At 40.1% G+C, this 21,708-nt stretch overlaps 1 protein-coding gene across 2 annotated transcripts; it reads right to left on the bottom strand.

The window, feature by feature from the left end:
- Window positions 1-1,141: 1,141 nt before the first annotated feature.
- On the bottom strand, window positions 1,142-11,278 carry LOC134360305 (fatty acid-binding protein 1, liver-like). 2 transcript variants are annotated; one of them, XM_063074515.1, is made up of 4 exons: window positions 11,212-11,278; window positions 8,730-8,902; window positions 5,104-5,196; window positions 1,142-1,752 (listed from the first exon to the last, which is right to left on the bottom strand). In XM_063074515.1, exons 1-4 carry the CDS (start codon window positions 11,276-11,278, stop codon window positions 1,702-1,704), a joined length of 384 nt encoding a protein of 127 aa, XP_062930585.1. In that variant the 3' UTR covers window positions 1,142-1,701. The 2 variants fall into 2 exon arrangements, with proteins under 2 accessions (XP_062930585.1, XP_062930586.1); XM_063074516.1 differs by lacking the exon at window positions 11,212-11,278 and adding an exon at window positions 10,186-10,255.
- Window positions 11,279-21,708: the final 10,430 nt, after the last annotated feature.

Here is a 21,708-nt window from a genome sequence, read left to right as displayed (position 1 = left end):
CAACATTTCAGGCCAAGACCCTTTGTCAGGACGAAGAGTCTTGGCCCGAAACGTCGACTGTATCTCTTCCTATAGATGCTGCTTGGCCTGCTGCTGTCACCAGCATTTTATATGTGTGTTGCTTGGAATCAAGGCTTTATGTTTTGGCTGTTGGTAGTGTCACCCATACCAGACTGGTAAAAGGGTAGAGTCCGGGCTAAAAGTGGTCCGCTGGTCCTCCAGGTTCAGGGGTTCAGCTCATGGCTAACAACCCTGACTGGTCAAACAAAGCTAGAAACAGTAATGAAGAATGATTCTACATCTGTGTGTGTCTCCTCCTGGGACTTGCTGGGCTGCCAAGGACAGACAGAGATGGAGTACTTTCATTACTGCCCTAAATGCCAACAGCGCAATGGGCTGGAAGTATATCAGCAAAAGAAGAGGAACGTTTTGCCAGTGTGATAAATAGGAAAAGTTCTTTTTGTGATTTTGAAAATGTGGTCGGTTTCTTCTGATTCACTGCTACATAGTTAGTTAACACAAGTACTCAATAATCTAACATATTACCCTATAGTGATTCAAATCATCAGGTAATTCATTTTTCCCCATACAAAAATCAATTGTAGATGCATTGAAGACAAGTGTTATTTGGTCTTCATGATGAAAGGGTCATTATAACAACACAATGAAAATTATTTTCCCCCTATAAATTGTTTCTTTTTTAATGATGATCTACTTAAATAATTATTTTATGTATTTAATTTTTCACTCATAAATGACATGGCCTCCAGGTGGTAGGGTGCACTCCATCGTAAAGATCGAACAGCCATGGAAAAACTTGCCCAATAGATCCAGAAGGTGAGTTCTTCTTTTGTTGAAGTCATGTGAAAATTAAAATGTGGGGACTATTGAATATTTGATAATTTTATTTTTCTTGGCATGTGTTCAAAACCATATCAACTGTTAAAGACCTGACCTAATGTGGCCACAGTAAGGTAGTCTAACAAAGCTAGGAGACAATGGGAGAGAGTTTAAATTTTAATCTCTTAGTGTCATTATTGAGCGCAACTCTTTCTAAACTTTGAAAAGAATATTTCGAATTGCAAATTGACCATAAACATTACACAACAGTTTTATTTATACTTAATATCCATATGCCCTTTGCAATTTATTACCTTTCACTCCTTAAGAAATATCCTTACATTATCTAATGAGAATAATTTTAACAAAAATGTTCAGAAGAAAAAAAGTTGTGCCATTCTAACAGTTTCATTTTGTCGAGACTTGCGTAAAATTATAGACAATTCTGGAATACTTAGGCTAGGCAAAATCTTTACATCACTAATGTTTGACATCAATTATCTGTTTTTATTGCAGTACTTTGCTTTTTTATATAAAAAAAAATTCAGCATCTGGCTAAACTCATTTTATACTGCTTTAAAGCAATTGTCATTATTCAGTTTACAGAAAACAAATAATTACATAAGGGACATGTTTCCTTCCAGGCAACTGTTAAAATTGTTCCGTAAACCATTTAACCAGATTCTAGAGATTTTCAGAGTGTGATGTATTCATTATGTACTTAACAGGGACAGAATTTTTAAAACCTCTTTTCACAGAATTAATTAACTAATAATCCATTTGAATCAGAGTTTAAAGTGGTTGAGTTCATTTCATTAACACAGTGCAGTTCAGGCTTCATTTAATTTCATTTCATGTACTTTATATTCTTTTGCTAATTTTCTTGAAGGTAACTTCTCCATTGGTAAAAGTCTAAAAGAAAGCAAGGTACAGAAGTGAAATGCTTAATTATTATACATGCTTATCACAAAATAGGCAGAATCAAAACCAGCTATAATTACAGGATTAGTTGCAAGTATCTGAAAAGATAAAAATTTATTATTGATTCAGAGTAACTTCATCAGCAGATCGGGATTCTATAAGACCATAAGACATAGGAGCAGAATTAGACCATTTGGCCCAATGAGTCTGCTCCGCTATTCAGTCGTGGCTCATTAATTATCCCTCTAAACTCTGTTTTCCTACCTTCTCCCTGTAACCTTTGACACTTCACTAATTAAGTTTTAAGTATACCCAATTTCTTGGTCTCCACTGCCATCTGTGGTAATGAATTCCACAGATTCAATATCCTTTAGCTAAAGAAATTCCTCCTCATCTCTGTTCTAAAGGGACATCCTTCTAACCTGAAGCTGTGCACTTTGGTCCTATACTCTCCCACTACAGGCAGCATCCTCTCCAAGGTATCTCTCTCTTGGGCTTTCAATATTTGATAGATCTCGATGAGATTCCACCCCCCTCCCTTCAGTCTTTTAAACTCCAGCAAATAAAGCTGGTAAAATCAAAGTGAAATGAAAACGTTTTTTTATTTAATTTGCAATCTGCAGAGATTTTACAATCCCATTGAATGCTGAATGCCTTAGGGCTCATATATAACAACTACTTTTATTGTACATAATTGTTAATGTGTAGCAGCTAATCTTTTAAAAACTACAAAAATTAAGAAAATTCTTTTAGTATCTTGAATGTGGTGTTAAAATTCACTGCTGCAAGTGATTATGGACCAAGACTCGCAATAAATTAACTGACTTGCAATTGGACTGAGGGAGGGAGGAGAAGATGGCGACGCGACGCAGCACACACGGCCGTTCCGAATGAATATCGATTATGTGTAACTAGGGGCCGTGCACAATCCGGATTTGATGGAGACAGCCGTGAGAAGCGCAGAGGAACATCTAGAGTAACTTCTGAAATGCCTGCTTTGCTGCCGCTGCTACTGTGTGATCGAGAATCTCCGGAGACGAAGGCTCCTAATCCTCGGCTTTGTGTATCACCTGTTGCCGGGGCCGGGGTTGAAGCGCTTGGCAGATATGGTGCTCTGTGCTCGGTGCTGAAGAGGTGGGCCGGAGGCTCAGAGTTTTTCAGACGGACTGTGGTTGGATGCTTCCAGGATGCTGCACCGGCAAGTTGGCGGCGCTGGAGGTTTACCGTCTGCGTGAGATGACGGGACTTTCGAGAGACTTTGAGACTTTTACTGTGTCCATGGTCTGTTCTTTATCAAATTACGGTATTGCTTTGCACTGTTGTAACTATACGTTATAATTATGTGGTTTTTGTCAGTTTTTAAAGTCGGTTTGTCATGTGTTTTCGTGATATCATTCTGGAAAAACAATTTATCATTTCTTAATGGATGCATTACTAAATGACAATAAAAAGGGGACTGTGTGTCCTCATGATCATAATCATCATAATATTGATAATATCAATACTGGAAATGCTAAAATAAAAAGACTTTTCAATGGCAGAGCTACTATTTCACTGCTCCAGTAACCCAGATTCAATCCATTTGCCAGTGCTGTCTTTGTGGAGTTTGCATGTTCTGTGAGATTTTCCAGGAACTCCAGACTTCTTTCACGTCCCAAAGATGTGCAAGTTGGTCTCAAATCAAACTGTTTACTTATCATTCAACCATACGTGAATTCAGCTGAATGAAACAGTGTTCCTCAGGAGCCAAAGTGCGCAACATACACAGCACATAAAAAATAGCGAGCAAAAAAACAAGTCACACAAAAAACATACACACACACATATATATATATAATTTCAAGAGCTTGAGTGGCATGTCCCACAAATTGATGGTACAGTTCCCGCAAATCATCCTGTCACTCCACTGATCAAACACTGAAGGACAGCACTGATGGGAGAGGCCAAAGTCCAACCAAACATGGACGCCAGTCTGCACCACATTCGGCATCTCCTCATCTGAACTGCAGCAGTAGGCGAGTCTGTGACTAGAGGCTCAGTCCTCAATACAACCGAGCTACAACCGAGGCTACACAGCTGCCTGTTTCTCCGCCAAACAAGGGAAACAGGGTTGCGTCAGCTTATGTTATCTTGGAATCACAAGAGAAACGTCCAAGACAATCAGCCGTGCACGGCACCTTTGCGCGCCTACTCCGATGCCTTCGAGTAGCACGGTCTGCTCCCAGGTCGGCTCCTCTGAACCCAATCCTTCGGCTGCTCCAATCAACGAGTAGCTCACTGGTGCTGTACCCGAAGTTCTTGTTGTCCAGTGTAGTCTTGCAATCATAAAAAACATCTCACAAAGAGAAAAGGCATCTTTCATTTGCTCCCAACAGGCCACTGCATTGGAATGCGCCACCATCGTGCTGGAAGAGTTGTTCATTATGAATTACCCTTGATGTGTGGCTGAGTGGTAGAATCAGTGGGAGGATTCGATGGGAATGTGCGAAATATACAATGGAATTAGTGTAAATGGGTGCCGACTGTCCAGAGCTGAGTCAGTGAATCAACGGTCTATTTCTGTGCTACATGACTGTGTGCCATTATGCTAATGAGATTCAGCTGGGACAGCGGATGTTATTCTGGCCCTTGCAGGTTCAAAGACACCAAAGTGAGTCAGCAGCAGCTGGGGAAAACCATATGGCCAGAATGAGAACATTAAAACTGCACATAAAAACAGCTGCAGAATTCAGCATTGAACCTGGAGGAGCAAGTTTGCAGCTCGCTTAGCATTTAGCCATCAGCCATACTGGTTGTGCAAACTCTCTTAATTGGTGTAGATAGCATTGTTTGAAAGTTCATTCAATATATTTTTTTCTGCAGCCTTTAATTCAGAAATAAATTCATCATCACTCCTTCAGTTGGGAAATTTAAGTCAGTCTAAACCTTTGATCCTAGGCTAATGCCTCAGGCAATCTGCTATTTTAAGTAATTTGAAACATTCCTCTTAACTCTGTTAATTTCAGTCTGACTACAGCTTTTAGCCATTTGTTCTCAATGAGCAGAATGATAATATCTCTAGAATTGTTTATAATTGTGGAATAATCCAGAATGTTATTTTTTCTCTATTTTTTAAGTTGTATAAATTGATTAGGTGTTATATGTACTGGCTAGACAGCACATAACAACTTTAAACCTCAGAAGGGAATATTCAAGCTCATGATTTAGTGAGAGGTTTCCAGAAATCTAATGAAGTCAGAGTTCCTGGCACACATGGAATCTGGCCTTTGATAAGACTATGAGCAATCGCGAAGAACAGCTCCAACTCCTTCTGCAGCGAAGCCGGTAGTAACAGTGACTTACTTCAATTATTCGGTCTCCACTCATCTCCATGACTACAGTCAACCCGTCCATTGTGACAACGAGCTTATTCTCACCTTCCAGTTTGGCCAAAGCCTAAAGAAAACCAAACAGGATGATGTAAACCCATCTCATCATTCACTGTAAAAGATTATAGAAAAATTACTGTTATAGACCCTTTCAAAACACTTTGGTGGAAGAAACAAACAGGCAAGCTATTATTTAGATGGGGAGAAAATTCAAAATGCAGTGATGCAGAGGGACTTGAGAGTCCTTGTGCAAGATACCCTAAAGGTTAACCTTCAGGTTGAGTTGGTGGTGAAGAAGGCGAATGCAATGTTGGCATTCATTTCTAGAGGTATAGAATATAAGAGCAGTGAGGTGATGTTGAGGCTCTATAAGGCACTCGTGAGACCACACTTGGAGTATTGTGTGCAGTTTTGGGCTCCTTATTTTAGAAAGGATGTACTGACATTGGAGAGGGTTCAGAGAAGATTCACAAGAATGATTTCAGGAATGAAAGGGTTACCACATGAGGAACGTCTGGCAGCTCTTGGGCTGTATTCTCTGGAATTCAGGAGAATGAGGGGGGGATCTCATAGAAACATTCTGAACGTTAAAAGGCCTGAACAGATAAGGTATGGCAAAGTTATTTCCCATGGTAGGGGAGTCCAGGACAAGAGGGCATGACTTTGGAATTGAAGGACGTCCATTTAGAACACAGATGCAGAGAAATTACTTTAGTCAGAGGGTGGTAAATCTGTGGAATTTGTTGCCACAAGAGGTTGTGGAGGCCATGTCACTGGGTGTATTTAAGGCAGAGATAGATAAGTTCTTGATTAGCCACGGCATCAAAGGGTATGGGGAGAAGGCAGGGGAGTGGGGATGATTGGAAGAATTGGATCAGCCCATGATTGAATGGCGGAGCAGACTCGATGGGCCGATTGGCCTACTTGTGCTTCTATATATCTTATGGTCTTATACAGTGGCATGCAAAAGTTTGGGCACCTCTGGTCAAAATTTCTGTTAAGTGATCTCCAAAGGTCATAAATTTAAAGATGAAACATTCTTTTCAACATTTTAAGCAAGATTGGTGTATTATTTTTGTTTTGTACAATTTTAGAGTGAGAGAAAGGAAAGGAGCACCATGCAAAAGTTTGGGCACCCCAAGAGATTTGAGCTGTCAGATAACTTTTACCAAGGTCTCAGACCTTAATTAGCTTGTTAGGGCTATGGCGTGTTCACAGTCATCGTTAGGAAAGGCCAGGTTATGCAAATTTCAAAGCATTATAAATACCCTGACTCCTCAAACCTTGTCCCAATAATCAGCAGCCATGGGCTCCTCTAAGCAGCTGCCTAACACTCTGAAAATTAAAATAAATGATGCCTACAAAGGAGGAGAAGGCTATAAGAAGATAGCAAGGCATTCTTAGGTAGCCATTTCCTCAGTTCGTAATGTAATTAAGAAATGGCAGTTAACGGGAACAGTGGAGGTCAAGTTGAGGTCTGGAAGACCAAGAAAACTTTCCGAGAGAACTGCTGGTAGGATTGCTAGAAAGGCAAATCAAAACCCCCGTTTGACTGAGAAAGACCTTCAGGAAGATTTAGCAGACTCTAAAGTGGCGGTGCCCTGTTCTACTGTGCAGCGACACCTGCACAAATATGACCTTCATGGAAGAGTCATCAGAAGAAAACCTTTCCTGCGTCCTCACCACAAAATTCAGCGTCAGAAGTTTGCAAAGGAACATCTAAACAAGTCTGATGCATTTTGGAAACAAGTCCTGTGGACTGATGAAGTTAAAATAGAACTTTTTGGCTGCAATGAGCAAAGGTATGTTTGGAGAAAAAAGGGTGCAGAATTTCATGAAAAGAACATCTCTCCAACTGTTAAGCACGGGGGTGGATCGATCATGGTTTGGGCTTGTGTTGCAGCCAGTGGCACGGGGAACATTTCACTGGTAGAGGGAAGAATGAATTCAATTAAGTACCAGCAAATTCTGGAAGCAAACATCACACCATCTGTAAAAAAGCTGAAGATGAAAAGAGGATGGCTTCTACAACAGGATAATGATCCTAAACACACCTCAAAATCCACAATGAACTACCTCAAGGTGCAAGCCGAAGGTTTTGCCATGGCTATCACAATCCCCCGACCTAAACATCATCGGAAATCTGTGGCTAGACCTCAACAGAGCAGTGCGTACAAGACAGCCCAAGAATCTCACAGAACTAGAAGTCTTTTGCAAGGAAGAATGGGCGAAAATCCCCCAAACCAGACTTGAAAGATGCTTAGCTGGCTACAGAAAGTGTTTACAAGCCGTGATACTTGCCAAAGGGGGTGTTACTGAGTACTGACCATGCAGGGTGCCCAAACTTTTGCTTTGGGCTCTTTTCCTTTTTTGTTATTTTGAAATTGTAAAAGATGGAAATAAAAAAGTAATCTTGCTTAAAATATTAAAGAAATGTGTCATCTTTAACTTTATACCTTTTGGAAATCAGATCATCTTTTACTCGCTAAGCTATTTGACCAAACCTTTGCATGCCACAGTATATAGAAAGCACTTTTGGAATGTAAAATCTTGGCTTGTTGAATCCTGAAGCCATGTTTAGTAGTTTTCATGAAATAGGATCAATAGATCAGCACACTACTCTCCCTTGCACTCCCCCCACCAGCAAAATACAAGATCTTTTAGGGTTTTTTATCACCCCAATAAGCTATCTATTAAGATAAATGTTAAACATTAATTTTACTTCAGCAAAAGCCAATTGATTTCTTTCAGGCGTGATCATCAGAACTTTTCAGTGTATGTAAATTTGTGGAAGGGGTTTCTTTTTCAAAGGATGGGATTACGAGAGAGGTCAGGAGCCCAAAACAAATATGTGATGATTAATAAACTAATAAAGCTCATGAAGAAATACAAATCCGGAGAAAATAAATGTAATTAAAAATGGATGAAAAGATTAGAGATATAACTGAGATGTAATAAAATACACTGTGAATTGCTGATCTGGGTTTTACCTGAGAAATTGCTCATGATGTATAACAATCCATTTATTTATTAACGAGCTTCAAGGAAACAAAGTAAATTTTGTTCTGGGAAATATGACCAGTGGTTTTACTCTGTACATGCTGAAGTTTAGAAGAAAGAGGGGGAATCTCATATAAACCTATTTGGCATCAAAATGCCTACGTAGAGTGGACGGTTTCTATAGTGCGCGAGTTTAGGACCAGAGGGTACAGCCTCAGAATAGAGAGACATCCCTTTAGAACAGAGATGAGGAGAAATTTCTTTAGCCCGAGGGTTGTGAATTTGTGGAAATTTTTGCCACAGGCTGTGGAGGTCAAGTCATTGGGTATATTTAAAGCAGAGGTTGATAAGTTCTTAATTAGTAAGGGCATCAAAAGTTGCAGGGTGAAGGCAGGAGAATGGGGTTGAGAGGAATAATGAATTGGCCATGATGGACTTTTGATTCATATTCACTCCACCCGAGTGGAACAGAATGGCCTAATTCTGCTCCCATGTCTTATGGCCTGATCAAGTCTCAGACATGAAGATAATTGGAATTAAGTAGGTTAACAGCTGTTTTTAGAAATTGCTTTCTTTTTTAAAAAATGTGAGCGTTCTTACCTTAACTTTATGCCCTGTGAAAGATACAAATTCAGTCTCTTGTCCAATGGTGAAATTGTTTGTAATGACTCTGTTACCAAAGTGGTAAGTGCACTGAAAGGAATCGCCATCTTGAGAAAACTCAACAGCGCTGCTTTTGTCTTTATATTTCTTTATGATATCATCTGAGAATCCTAATCAAAGCAAATGCACAAATCATTCAGTAACTATCCGCAGGAAAGTGAAAAGCACCCTCAGACCTATTAACTGTTATTTCTGCAGCGGAAGCCCAGGTGGAGGATGTTCTCCACTAGCATGGAAGGAGTTTGAACGTTTTACTGTGATTCGGTACAAACACATGAGAGTCCTCATCTGCTTTCTCATGGGAGGTCAGACTCTTCAACTCAGGGAGGGAGAGAGGCGCATCATTAACACAAGAGATTCGGCAGATGTTGGAAATTCAGAGTAACACTTTCAAGATCCTGGAGGAACTCAACAGGTCTGGCTGATATTTTGGGCTGAGACCCTTCACCTGATGAAGCATCCTGGCATGAAACGTCAGCTCTTTATTCCTCTCCATAGATGCTGCCATGGAGAGAGGCACACTAGGTTCTTATTGTCTGAATTAAAAGCAAGTGTATTGGATTGCAGACTATAGAGGTGCCATTACTTAAAGTTGTTTACAAATGCGAAATAAATTGGCATTGAAGCAAACACAAGTTGCAATATTGAAATTTGTGTCACAATTATCAGTGAAATTTAGTCTCTATTACTTGAGGTATTTAAGTCAAGAAAATAAATATAAAAAGGGCATATATTCATATTGACACCAAGAACCCTGATGTTATTACCATGAGTGACTTTACAGAAGTATTTTGCTTTAATTCCACCTACAACTATGCAAGTGCTGCACTTCAGACTACAGCAAGACTAGGAGTTAGCACTCTGTTTGGGGAAACTTTTAACTTTCACAGTATGCCACTCACATACACATTACTAAATACAAAGTCAGACTCTTCAAATCAGTAACAATCCAGTTTAATCCCTTTAAAAGGGCCAGTTCAACTGCATAATTCTATTATTTACTCCACTCCCATTATCAGGATCTTCCTGGGGCTCAATAGACGGGAAGAAAACAATTTGTTTTCTTTGTTGGAGAGGAGGAGGGGCAGGTGCACCAGTGCCTGCTAATTTGCCAGCCACCATAACATTTTCCATAATCCCTTCCAGATTTTGTGTCATGTATACATGTTGTCTGATGTAATGGTTTTCAAAAACGAAATAGTGATGAAACTATGTTTTTTTTTTAAAAAGCTCTTCCCCAATTTTTCTTTATCGAGTACATCATTCAAAAGCAATGCTGCTCTCTGCTTAATGCTAGTTAGTTTCCCTCTCCAATTAAAGCCCCCTTTCAGATGGAGTTTAGAAAACTGCAGGACCCAAGTATTAAATGCATTTCCTTAATAAACCATCTTACCATTTTTAAAAATCATTCCTGTGTGCTCTATATGGTGCGTGAAACTCTTTTACGGTGACCCGTATTTTCTGAATGAACGACAGTATAGTATTACATCTAGTTCCTTTTGCAAACATTCACAGAAACAAAAGGAACTTTTGCTGTAGCCACTAATTGGGGAGAGAAGTAATAAGAAATTAGAATTTGTCTCTTGATGCAGAAGCTAATTAAAGCCAAAGTTCACCAAATCAAATAAGTGGGAGTACAGTATAGCCTTTTACCTTTGGTAACACAGAACCCTAATATGTTGTCCATTTTTGCATTAAAACATGGATCAGGTCCTTAAGTTGAATAATTATCCAACTCAAAACTGAAGGAGTGAGTCAATGACAGAGAAATTAGATTTGGTTGTAGAGGATTAAGCAACAAAATGGGATGTCATACTAATAGGTGGGAAGGGCTTTAAGAAATAGGTTAAAACACCAGCATTTTCATTCTGCATTTCATTTTTGTTATTTGAATACAACTATTGCGCCACAATGCAAAATATCGAGTTAAAGTATTTGTACTTAATTCTCAAGTGGATTGAAAGACCCTAGTTTCATCATATTAGAATTTCAACTCAGAAACACTTTAATTTTATTTTCTGGGACAATTACTTCCAGTTATCAGTAGCCTGTCCAAATAACATGCATTTTTCAATTATTGTGTCTCAAAGCAACACTACAGCCAAATCAATATTTCACTTAGCAACTATCTGTACAAATCTGAAATCTATGATCAAAGTAGTTATTGTCCCATAAAATGATGTCTCTTGCTTCAGCTCCAGAACAAGTTTCTAATGCAGTAGCTTGCAATGAAGATCAGATGGAAAAACTAAGTAGAACATAAAATGTCAGATTAAATAAGTGAGCTGCCATCAATCATCTATTGAGCACCCAAATGCAGACTGATTTTAACCACAATATTGCCCATCACAGTAATTGATTTATATCCCTCATAAATGCACTTAAACACATTTTAAAATGAGTTACCATTTAAACTTACCCAGAGCTTTCATGAGTTGTTCAAAGTTTTCCTGACTCTCCAATTCATACTTTCCAGTGAAGGCCATTTGGGATTCTTGTTACTATGAAGTTAAGAACTGATTCTAGAGAATCTTGGCAGCACTTAAGAATTTTTTTTTATAAAATAAATGAATAAGTCCTTGATGGTAATGTTAGTAAGGACGTAAGACCATATTTACCAAGCAGTATCATCTGCAAATAAGATTGTAATTTTCTGTTTGCGTAGAATTACCTGTGGTTGCCCAGGGGACAGGCAATGGAAAACCAACACAGCTGAGACTTGTTTTTGAACAAAAGTAAATTAAAAAGGCGGCACCATTTATAACGGCCTATAATTATTATACTTTCTAGTCGATTATACAACCCTTGAAACATAAGACCTGAGAGTTGAAATTAGGCATTATTCAAAATTAGTTTCTTGAAGCTAATAAGTTCATAGCTGAAGACGTTAAATGTAATAGATATTTCACTTACTAAAATCATAACACTGAAGATTAGATATGTCATTTATTATTTTAATATGGGTAAAACAAATATCTATGGTCTCATCAAATGAAGTTTGGAACTTATTACACTCACTGGAAAATCTAAAACAATATGAAATTACTTTTCTGTCAGTAAACCCACATGTGCCACCGGCCAAATTTAAAAAATGTCACTTTATACCATACATTGAATCAAGTGCATTTCTGAAGCTATTCCCCGTTGACCAAATGAAGGAATTGACCGGTCCTCAAAGAAATTACTATTCCAAATGCTCCAGTGATTATACTAATGTACCATTTATATTGATATTACACTAAATGAAACCATAATAATTATTTAGTATAATAGCTCATTTTCTTGACTGTGAATAGCAATCATTGTAAAGTCATTTATTTTCATAGCACACTAACATATTTAATGATGCAACATGCATCAGTTATCGTGATTCCTTTATTAGTTCAGAATAAAGCATCAATATAAGTATGCCAATGAAAGTTTCACTGTTTAATTCCATGCTTTATGAGATCATGGAATGTGATATGATTTGCCCAGAGGATCCTGAGATGGAGTGATGAATGACGGAATTCTAAGCTTCATTACTGGTTTTGCTGTGGTCCTCCTAATCTAGTTGTAACTGAGAAGAATCACGAACTTGAAAGTAATATTTACTTACATAACAGCTAGATTTCACAAGTATTCACAAGGTCTTTGAAGCACGTCCAAACAGAAAGTTCCAAGAAAACATTTAAAACTTCCGTAAAAATCAAAGTCCCAATTCAAAATCTTTTGCGTAATAAAATATGGCCAGAACATTAAGAAACATTTTAATACTCAATTCTGAGTTTCGGGAAGAAACTTAGGGCCACACTAAGGGCTTAGGTTGTTTTCTAAGTGCCAATTTCTAGAACAAAAATCAAAGTTCAAGGTAAATTTGTTATCGAAGTATGTACATGTTACCACATACTATCTTGAGATATATTTTCTTACAGGCATTTATAGGGAAAGAAAGAGACAGTAGAATTTCACAAAAAAAAAATAGGTAAACAGATGAAGACTGACAACCAATGTGTTTCTATACCAGGCTGTGATGCAACCACTTAGGATACTCTCCACTGTGCATCTATAGAGTTTTGTCAAAGTTTTCAGTAACAAGCTGAATCTTCACAAACTTTTAAGGAAGCAGAGGCACTGCTGTGCTTTCTTTGTGAAGACCCAGAAAATCTACAAGGACGTTGCCGAGATTTGAGAACCTGAGTCAAATTGAAGAAAGAAACCCAAGATCCGTACTCCCATACTGTAAAAGAACTAGATGGGATAGAGCTTGTCAAATGTGTTCAGGAAAGTTTCCTTATCAGTACATAGAAGTCCCAACAAGAGGGTGTGTGATACTTGATCTCCTATTAGGGAATGAGACAGCAGGTGACAGACGTTTTCCTCTAGTGATCATAATTCCATTACTTTCAAGGTAAATATGGAAAAAGATACTGTAGGTCTGGTCCATGGGTTGAAATTCTAAGTTGGAGAAAGGACAATTTTGATGGCATTGGAAAGAATCTGGCAAGCTTGGATTGGGACAGGTTGTTTTCTGGCAAAGCTGGGAGGCCTTCAAAAGCGAAACTTTGAGAGTACAAAGCTTGTATGTGCCTGCAAGAATAAAAGGTAAAGATAACAGGCTCAGAGAACCTTGGTTTTCAAGAGGTATTGATGCCCTAATTAAGGAAAAAAAACAGGAGTTGAACAGCAGGTATAGGCAGATAGGAACAAAAGAGATAACACAAGAGAACACTTAAAAGAAATCAGGAGGGCTAAAAGAAGATATGAGGTTGCCTTAGCACACGAGGTGAAGGAGAATCCCAAGGGATATGTTAACAACAAAAGAATTGCAAGGGACAGAATTGATCCCCTGGAAGATCAGAATGGTAACCTATGTGTGGAGCCAAAAGAGATGGTGGGGGGGGGGTGGGGGAGGAGATCTTAAATGGATTTTTTCCTTCTGTATTTACTCAGGAGATGGGCACAGAGTTTATAGAAGTGAGGCAAAGAAGCCACCAAGTCATGAACCCTATACAGATTACAGAGGAGGTGGTGATTGCTCTCAAGGCAAAGTAGGGTGTATAACTCCCCAGGGCCTGACAAGGTGTTCCCTTGGACCCTGTGGGGAGCAAGTGCAGAAATTGCAGGGGCCCTAGCGAAGGTATTTAAATCACCCTTAGAAACAGGTGAGGTACCAGAGGATTGGAAGGTAGCTAATGTGGTTCTGCTGTTTAAGGAAGGCTCTAAAACTAAACCAGGAAATTATAGGCCACTGAGCTGGACATCAGTAGTGAGAAAGTTATTGGGAAGTATTCTAAGGGATCAGATTTGAATATTTGGATAGACATGGACTGGGGATAGTCAGCATTGGTTTGTGCGTGGTAGATCATGGCTAACTAAACTTATACACTTTTTTTGAGGAAGTTACCAAGAGAAATTGATGAAGATAAGGCAGTGGATGTTGTCTACGTGGACTTTAGCAAGGCATCTGACAAAATCCCACATGGGAGGTTGGTCAAGAAGCTTCAGTCACTTGGCATTCAAGATGTTGTAAATTGGATTAGACACTGGCTTTGTGGGAGAAGCCAGAGAGTGGTAATAGATGGTTGCCTTTCTGACTGGAGGCCTGTGGCTAGTGGACTGCTGACAATCAGTGCTGGGTCCTTTGATGTTTGTTACCTATATCAATGATCTGGATGATGATGTGGTTAATTGGATCAGCAAATGTGTGGATGACACCAAGACTGGGGGTGTAGTGAACAGTAAGGAAGACCGCCAGATCTTGCAGCAAGATCTTGACCAGCTGGAAAAATGGGAAGAAAAAAATGTCAGATGCTATTTAATGCATTCAAGTGCAAGGTGTTGTAGTTTGGTAGGACCTGTTACGTACCCCATAACTGGGTTGCCAAACCAGCAGAAATGGAACGCTTATTGGAGTCTGTAATTACTAGGAACTAATAAAGTTTTATTAAAGGAATAAGTAATACAGTACACTAATCACAAGGATATAATGTAACAGGTTAGCAATGATAATACGCACATATACACAGAAATAGGGTAATAGGAATCAACCAAGCTCTATTGCAGTCTAGGGGTAAAATGATCAGTCTTAAGTGAAGCAGAGTTCAGTTCAGTTTAGTTAGTGGGGTATCACCTGTCCATCAAACTTCAAACAGTTCAGGTTCAAAGCAAATGGTCTGTCAATATCTGAATTGTGTTTCTTTCTCATTAATCTCTCTCTTCTCTCTTATTAGCATTTTGAATGTTTCTCCATTGTCTTCTGTCATCTCTCTCATTAGCATCATCCGTCCGGTAGCTCTGCTTGGCGTCACACATGACACCCCTACCCTTAAAAGGATTTTTACCGGGGTAAAAATTATGGGCATGAATGCACATTATAAGATACACACTAATATACAGGTAGTCATCAGCTATTCGGCTAATACAGAGAACTAAGTTTTAACACCTTGACAGATAGACAGCAATCACATTGTCAGTTCCTTTTATATGTTTTATCGTAATATCAAATTCCTGTAATACCAGGCTCCAACTGAATAAGCGTTTGTTTTTATCCTTCATTGTGGCCAAAAACACTAATGGATTGTGATCAGTGTAAATTATCAGTGGTTTCCGTGCCAGACAAATATAAACCTCAAAATGTTGTAATGCCAGTACGATTGCCAGTAATTCCTTCTCCACAGTGGAATAATTTCTCTGATGGACATTAAACTTCTTAGAAAAATAAGTCACTGGGTGTTCATTTTCCTCTTTGTCTGTCTGTAACAGCCCCGCCCCTGCCGCTTCGTTGCTAGCATCTGTTGCTAGGGAGAAGGGTTTTGAAAAGTCAGGTGCATTCAATACAGGGTGGTGATACAGAATCGCCTTCAGACTCTCGAAGGCTTGTTGACAAAGGTCGTTCCACACAAACTTCGCATTCTTCGGCAAGAGCTTAGTAAGAGTGAGGGTAATATCCGCAAAGTTTTTGCAAAACTTCCGATAGTACCCCACCATCCCCAAGAACCTTCTCAGGGCTCTCTCGTCCGTCAGGATGGGAACTTCAGAGATAGCCTGCACCTTAGCCTGCATCGGTGCCAGCTGCCCGTCCTACCACATACCCCAGATAAGTGACCTCAGCGTGGCCAAACTCACTTTTCGCGAGGGTCCCTGTCAGGTTGGCTTCAGACAGCCGTTTAAACTGTTCCTCTACTGCCACAATGTGCTCCTCCCACGTGTCACTCCAGACCACTAAATCGTCAATATACACTTCTGTGTTCTTTAACCTTTTTATCACTGAATTAATCATCCTTTGGAAGGTCCCTGGGGAATTCTTCATGCCAAAAGGTAAAACATTATACTTGTATAACCTGGATGGAGTGACAAATGCTGAGATTTCTCTAGCCCGGGCGGTTAAAGGAACGCACCAGTACCCTTTCAGCAAATCGATCTTGGTGATGTACTTAGCTCTCCCCACTTTATCGATGCAATTGTCTACCCTTGAGATGAGGTAAGCATCAGTTTTTGTGATGGAGTTCACCTTTCTGTAATCTGTACAGAATCGGATGCTCCCATCGACTTTCGGGACAACCACACAGGGAGACGCCCATTCCGATTTGGATGGCCTAATTATACCTGTGGCTAGCATGTGTTCAATTTCTTTCTCCAATAACTTGCCCTTCTCCAAGTTCATCCTATAGGGGTGTTGCTTAATAGGCTGATCTGATGTAACGACAACATCATGTACCGTCCTCTTGCATCACCTCGGGACATCTGGACATACATCCGCATGCGGGTTAATTAGCTTTATCAGCGGCTCGCTCTGTTCGGGGGTTAAGTGAGAGACCTTATCAGCAAAGTTGGCCAAAACAATAGAGTTCTCTAATCTGGTCTTCACCATATTTATCTTTTCAAGATGGGTTTTCCCCTTATCATTTGGCACCCCAGCCTCATTAATTTTCGTGATAACACCGACTAGATCTGCTTTCTGATCATGGTAAGCTTTTAACATATTAATAGGCTCTAACTGTGTCGGCTCACGTCTACAATACTCAATAATATCCTTCCTCATGTTCGGCCAGTCAAACTCTTTCATAATTCTATTGACTGTTTTCCTCACCCCAAAATGTCCACCCAGGGGTATCTTGTGGGCCAGGTTAAAAATCTCGTCCCTATAAATTTTCGGCACTGCCACCTGCCCCTACTCCTCATCTGCGGGCATGGTACTTGGTCTCTACTTCCTTATCAGTACTCCCTCCTTCACATAATAGCCCACTGGTTCCCTTTTTATTTCTGCTCCGGAGAAAGCTGTCTCCGTCAAAAGCATCAGCTCCTCATCTCGTTCCTGTGCCTGTATAAATTCCTTCCTCGCTAATGATAAATCTACCTCAACTCCCTCACTTCCTTCCGCTCCACTATGATCCTTCTTCTCACTTTCTAACCCCTCCTGGTACAAGGCTGGTAAAAACGTCTCAGCTAAATCTACATTCGCTTTGGCAGCCTTTCTCGACATGAGTCGAGTTACTGCGCAAACGGGATAAACCTGTGAGTCCATGGGCGGGGCCTCAGTCCTGGCAGGCTTGCTTGTCAGCTTTACTGCTGGGTACACATCTCCACCTGCAAGGTCGTTACCGAGTAAGACCTCCACATCTTCCATCGGTAATTCAGGCCTCACCCCTATCGTGACTGGTCCGGAGACCAAGTCACTTTTTAGGTGTATCTGGTGCAAAGGTACTGCTTCAGTTCCTTTCCCAATGCCTTTATCACACTGACCTCCCCAGTCTCGGTCTCTGAACTAAAGTTGAAGAGTGTGTCTGTTTTGGACTTTCCTATGACTCTAGGTCAGGACATGTCTCACTAGAATGCAGGAGAATGAGGGCAGTTTGATAGAGGCATAGAAAACTATAGCGGGCATAGACAGGGTAAATGCAGCCAGGCTTTTTTCACTGAGGTTGGGTGAGACCAGAACTAAAGGTCATAGTTTAAGGGTGAAAGGTTAAATATTTAAGGTGAAACTGAGGGGGAACTTCTTCACTTAGAGCAGGGATTCCCAATCTTGTTTTATACCATGGACCAATACCATTAAGAAAGAGGTCTGTGGACCCCAGGTTGGGAACTCTGGACTTTGAGGGTGGTGGAATGATGGAAGGAGCTGCCAGCAGAGATGGTGGATGCTGGTCCGATTGCAACATTGGGTGGGTGGGGTCTGGGTGCAGATTAATGGTACTAGGACGAATAACAGTTCAGCATGGGACTGGATTGGTTGATGGATCTGCTTCTGTGCTACAGTGGTTTACAATTCTATGGCTTATAGGCTGGTTGTCCTGGACCGATCCTCTTATATGATAATGCAAAGGGATACTGATTCTCTCCATCTCCATTCTTCTAATGAGGACTGGGCTCATGGACCTCCTGCTTCCTCCTGCTTTGATTTCACAGGAACACTGGAAGACCATATTCCCAAACTAAGAATCCTTGAAGCAAGTGTACATCATTAGGATCCTGGAGTATTGCTTTCTTAAAATGAGCTCTGAAATGGAGAGCTTTACACTCAGTGGCCACTATATTAGGTACCACTGAGTGTATGTTCATGGTCTTCTGCTGCTGTAGCCCATCCACTTCCAGGTTCAATGTGTTGTGCATTCAGAGATGCTCTTCCGCACACCACTATTGCAATGTGTGGTTATTTGAGCTATTGTCATCTTCCTGTCAGCTTGAACCAGTCAGGCCATTCTCCTCTGACCTTTCTCATTAATAAGGTACTTTCACCCACAGAAATGTCACTCACTGGATCTTCTTTGTTTTGGACCATACTCTGTAAACTCTAGAGCAAGGGATTCACAACCTCTTTTATGCCCTGGTCCCCTACAATTAACAGAGGTGTCCATGGACCTCAGGTGCTCGATAGACTGTTGTGTTGTGTTAGTCAGCTTCACCTTGGGTACCAGCCACCATAGTATCCAAGTCATCTTCAAGCAGCGGTGCCTCAGAAAGGCAGTGTTCATCATTAAGGACCCCATCACCCAGGACATGCCCTCTTCTCATTGCTACCATCAAGAAGGAGGTACAGAAGCCTGAACACTTCAAGTAGTACAGGAACAGCTTCTTCCCCTCTGCCATATGGGTCCTAAATGGACATTGAACCCATGAACACTACCTCACTTTTTCAAAAGTATATACAATTTCTGTTTTTGCACTACTTTAATCTTCTTCTTCTTTGGCTGTCCACCGATTTCGATGTTGACTGTGCTGAGAGTTTAGTCTCTGCAGGCACGCTTATGGGCCACAAGACCAGCATTGGATCGGCACTGTCTCCCACATCTAATTAATATACATATATACTTACTGTAATTGATTTACTTATTTTCCTCTTTCTATATTATCATGTATTGCATTGGACTGCTGCTGCTGCTGCTAAGTTAACAAATTTCATGACGCATGCTGGTGATAATAAACGTGATTGTGATTCGACATAGAATTAAGAGGGAACAAAAGACCCAATCCTTCAAGTCAACAGTTCCCCAGAACCACTCAGGTTTGGCAGAGCTTCACACTCTCTCAGTAGTTTTACTCTTACATCATGCTTTGTAGAAGACAAACAAAAAAATGTTTCATTTAAGTAGACATTCCACGATTTTCATAATTAAGAACTAGCCCATAAAACCAACCACCTAGAAATTCCTTCAGCGACAAGGAAATTGTTGGGCAAAAAGAAACCGATCCTTTTAGTTCCCCCTGACACTCACATAATGAATGGGGTTGGCATGGTTATAACAATAATAAAGATGTATAGTAAATTACTTCCATCAATACAGGAAGGATATCAATAAACTCAAAAGAATGCAGAGCTTTACAAGGATGTTGCCAGGACTTGAGGACCTCAGTTGTAAGGAAAGGTTGAGCAGGTTAGGACTTCATTCCCGGGAGCGTAGAAGAATGCATGGAGATCTTGTAGAGGTCTACAAAATTATGAGGGGTATAGTCAAGATGAATCCATATAGGCTTTTCCCCCTTGGGATGGGTGAGACTAGAACTAGAGGCCATGGGGTTGGATGAAAGGTGAAATATTTAAGCGTAATCCAATGGTTAACTTCTTCACTCACAGGGTAGTGCGAGTGGAACAAGTTGATAGCATCAAGTGGTACAGTACACTAAGATTTAATCATCATCATCAGGTGCCATGCCCAGTTTGAGCTTTGACTGCCATGGCCCACACACTCCTGTTTCAGGTCAAGTGGATCAATTCATTGGTATTCATTTCCAGTTCTCTGGCTGCTGTCTCCATCATCAATTATCTTCGTCTTCCTCTTGCTTCAACCTTTCCCATAATTACCATGCATTCTAACTCCTCTTTCCAAATTACATGTTCACTGAAGTTACGTTGCCTTTTCATGATCTCATACATTATTTCTCTTTTTGTTTGCTCTGTTCATGACTTCCTCGTTAGATATTCGTTTCATCCATGATATTCTTTGCATCTTGCTCAAAAACCACGTCTCTGCTGCTTCAATTCATTTCCTCATGTTACTAGATATTGTCCAACATTCTGAGCCATATAACATAACAGGATAAACGTAACATTTCAGTACTCTGAGGCAGGTTAGTTTAGTGTTGGTCAATATACTCTTCATTCTCATAAAGGTGTCTTTTGCCATCCCTATTCTTCTTTTGATGCCCATGTCGCACCTGCCATCTGATGTCACCAAGCTTCCTAAGTAGCAAAAGTTCTGTATTTGTTTTACGTCTTCCCCATTTATTCTCAGCCTGCAGATAGGATTCTCCTTCTTTTTGGATATCACCATACATTTTGTCTTTTTTCAATTGATAGATAGACCCATTTTTGCACTTTCTTCAACAACTATATCAATTAAGTTTTGTAGTTCTTCCTCCGTACTTGCAATTAACACAGTGTCATCCGCATATCTGAAATTATTGATGTCCTCACCGCCAACTTTGATTCCCAAGATGTCTTATTTTTTGTAATATTGTTTTACTGTACACATAAAAGAAGTAAGATTTAATATAACATTAAAAAGTTCGGATAAATTCAGGGATGGGAGAGGTTTGAAGAGATGTTGTCTGGGTGCAGGTAGATGGGACAGGGCAGAAGGCCAGGCTGGTGTGGACTGGTTAGCCCAAAGAGCCTGTTTCTGTGACCAATAGTGTAAAAGGAGCGCATTGGCAATGAGAAATTGTGGAATGGTCCCAGGTTAAAATATTTCCAGTAGTTAAAATTAGCATGGGCTTACACTGTTACTTGCTGATTTGTTTAACCTAAACATTTCAGTTGGAATAGGCATGATGGGCCAAAGGTAATTGGTCTAAAGAGAAGGGGGGGACTGAGGCAGGCCGGTAGGTGAGAGGTGGATTGAGTAGCAGTGAGGTATGATAGGCAGATGGGGAGGAGTTTCGAGGCAGAGGCAAATGGGTGACAGATGGAAGATGCGATCCATCGTTAAGGACCCCCACCCAATAGAACATGCCCTCTTCTCATTGCTACTAGAGAAGGGGTACAGGAGCTTGAAGACGCACCCATTTTAGGAACAGCTTCTTCCCCTCCACCATCAGATATCTTAACAGATCATGAATCTAAAGCACTCCCTTCCTAATTTTGCTCTCTTTTTGTACTACTTGTTAAATTTTATTTACATATTTAATTTGAGATGTATATCAAATTAAATATATTTCATATTTCTTAAAATTTATAGCATGCTTTATGCATTGCACTGTACTGCGACTGCAAAACACCAAATTTTAATGATGTACGTTGGTGAAAATTAACCTGACTCTAATTCTCACAAAAAGCTGGAGGAATTCAGCAGGCCAGGCAGCATTTATGGAAACAGTTTATAAGGGTAAACATTCGACGTTTCCGGCCAAGAACCTTCATCCGGACTTCATCTTGGATTTCCAGCATCTGCATAATTTTTTTTGCCATTTCTGATTCTGATTCTGTTGTTCTAGT

This window comes from Mobula hypostoma, chromosome 22, assembly GCF_963921235.1.
Source record: "Mobula hypostoma chromosome 22, sMobHyp1.1, whole genome shotgun sequence".
In the NCBI taxonomy this organism is placed as follows: Eukaryota; Metazoa; Chordata; class Chondrichthyes; order Myliobatiformes; family Myliobatidae; genus Mobula; species Mobula hypostoma.
The sequence above is the reverse complement of the archived record's forward strand: the minus strand, read 5'-3'. Positions and strand labels throughout refer to the sequence as shown.

Excerpts from the sequence above, each read along its gene's own strand:
- LOC134360305 (XM_063074515.1), bottom strand. The coding sequence starts at position 11,278 with ATGGCCTTCACTGGAAAGTATGAATTGGAGAGTCAGGAAAACTTTGAA. Across the intron at positions 8,903-11,211 it reads ACAACTCATGAAAGCTCTGG|GATTCTCAGATGATATCATA; the intron begins GTAAGTTTAAAT and ends TGCTTTGATTAG. Across the intron at positions 5,197-8,729 it reads TCACAGGGCATAAAGTTAAG|GCTTTGGCCAAACTGGAAGG; the intron begins GTAAGAACGCTC and ends GGTTTTCTTTAG.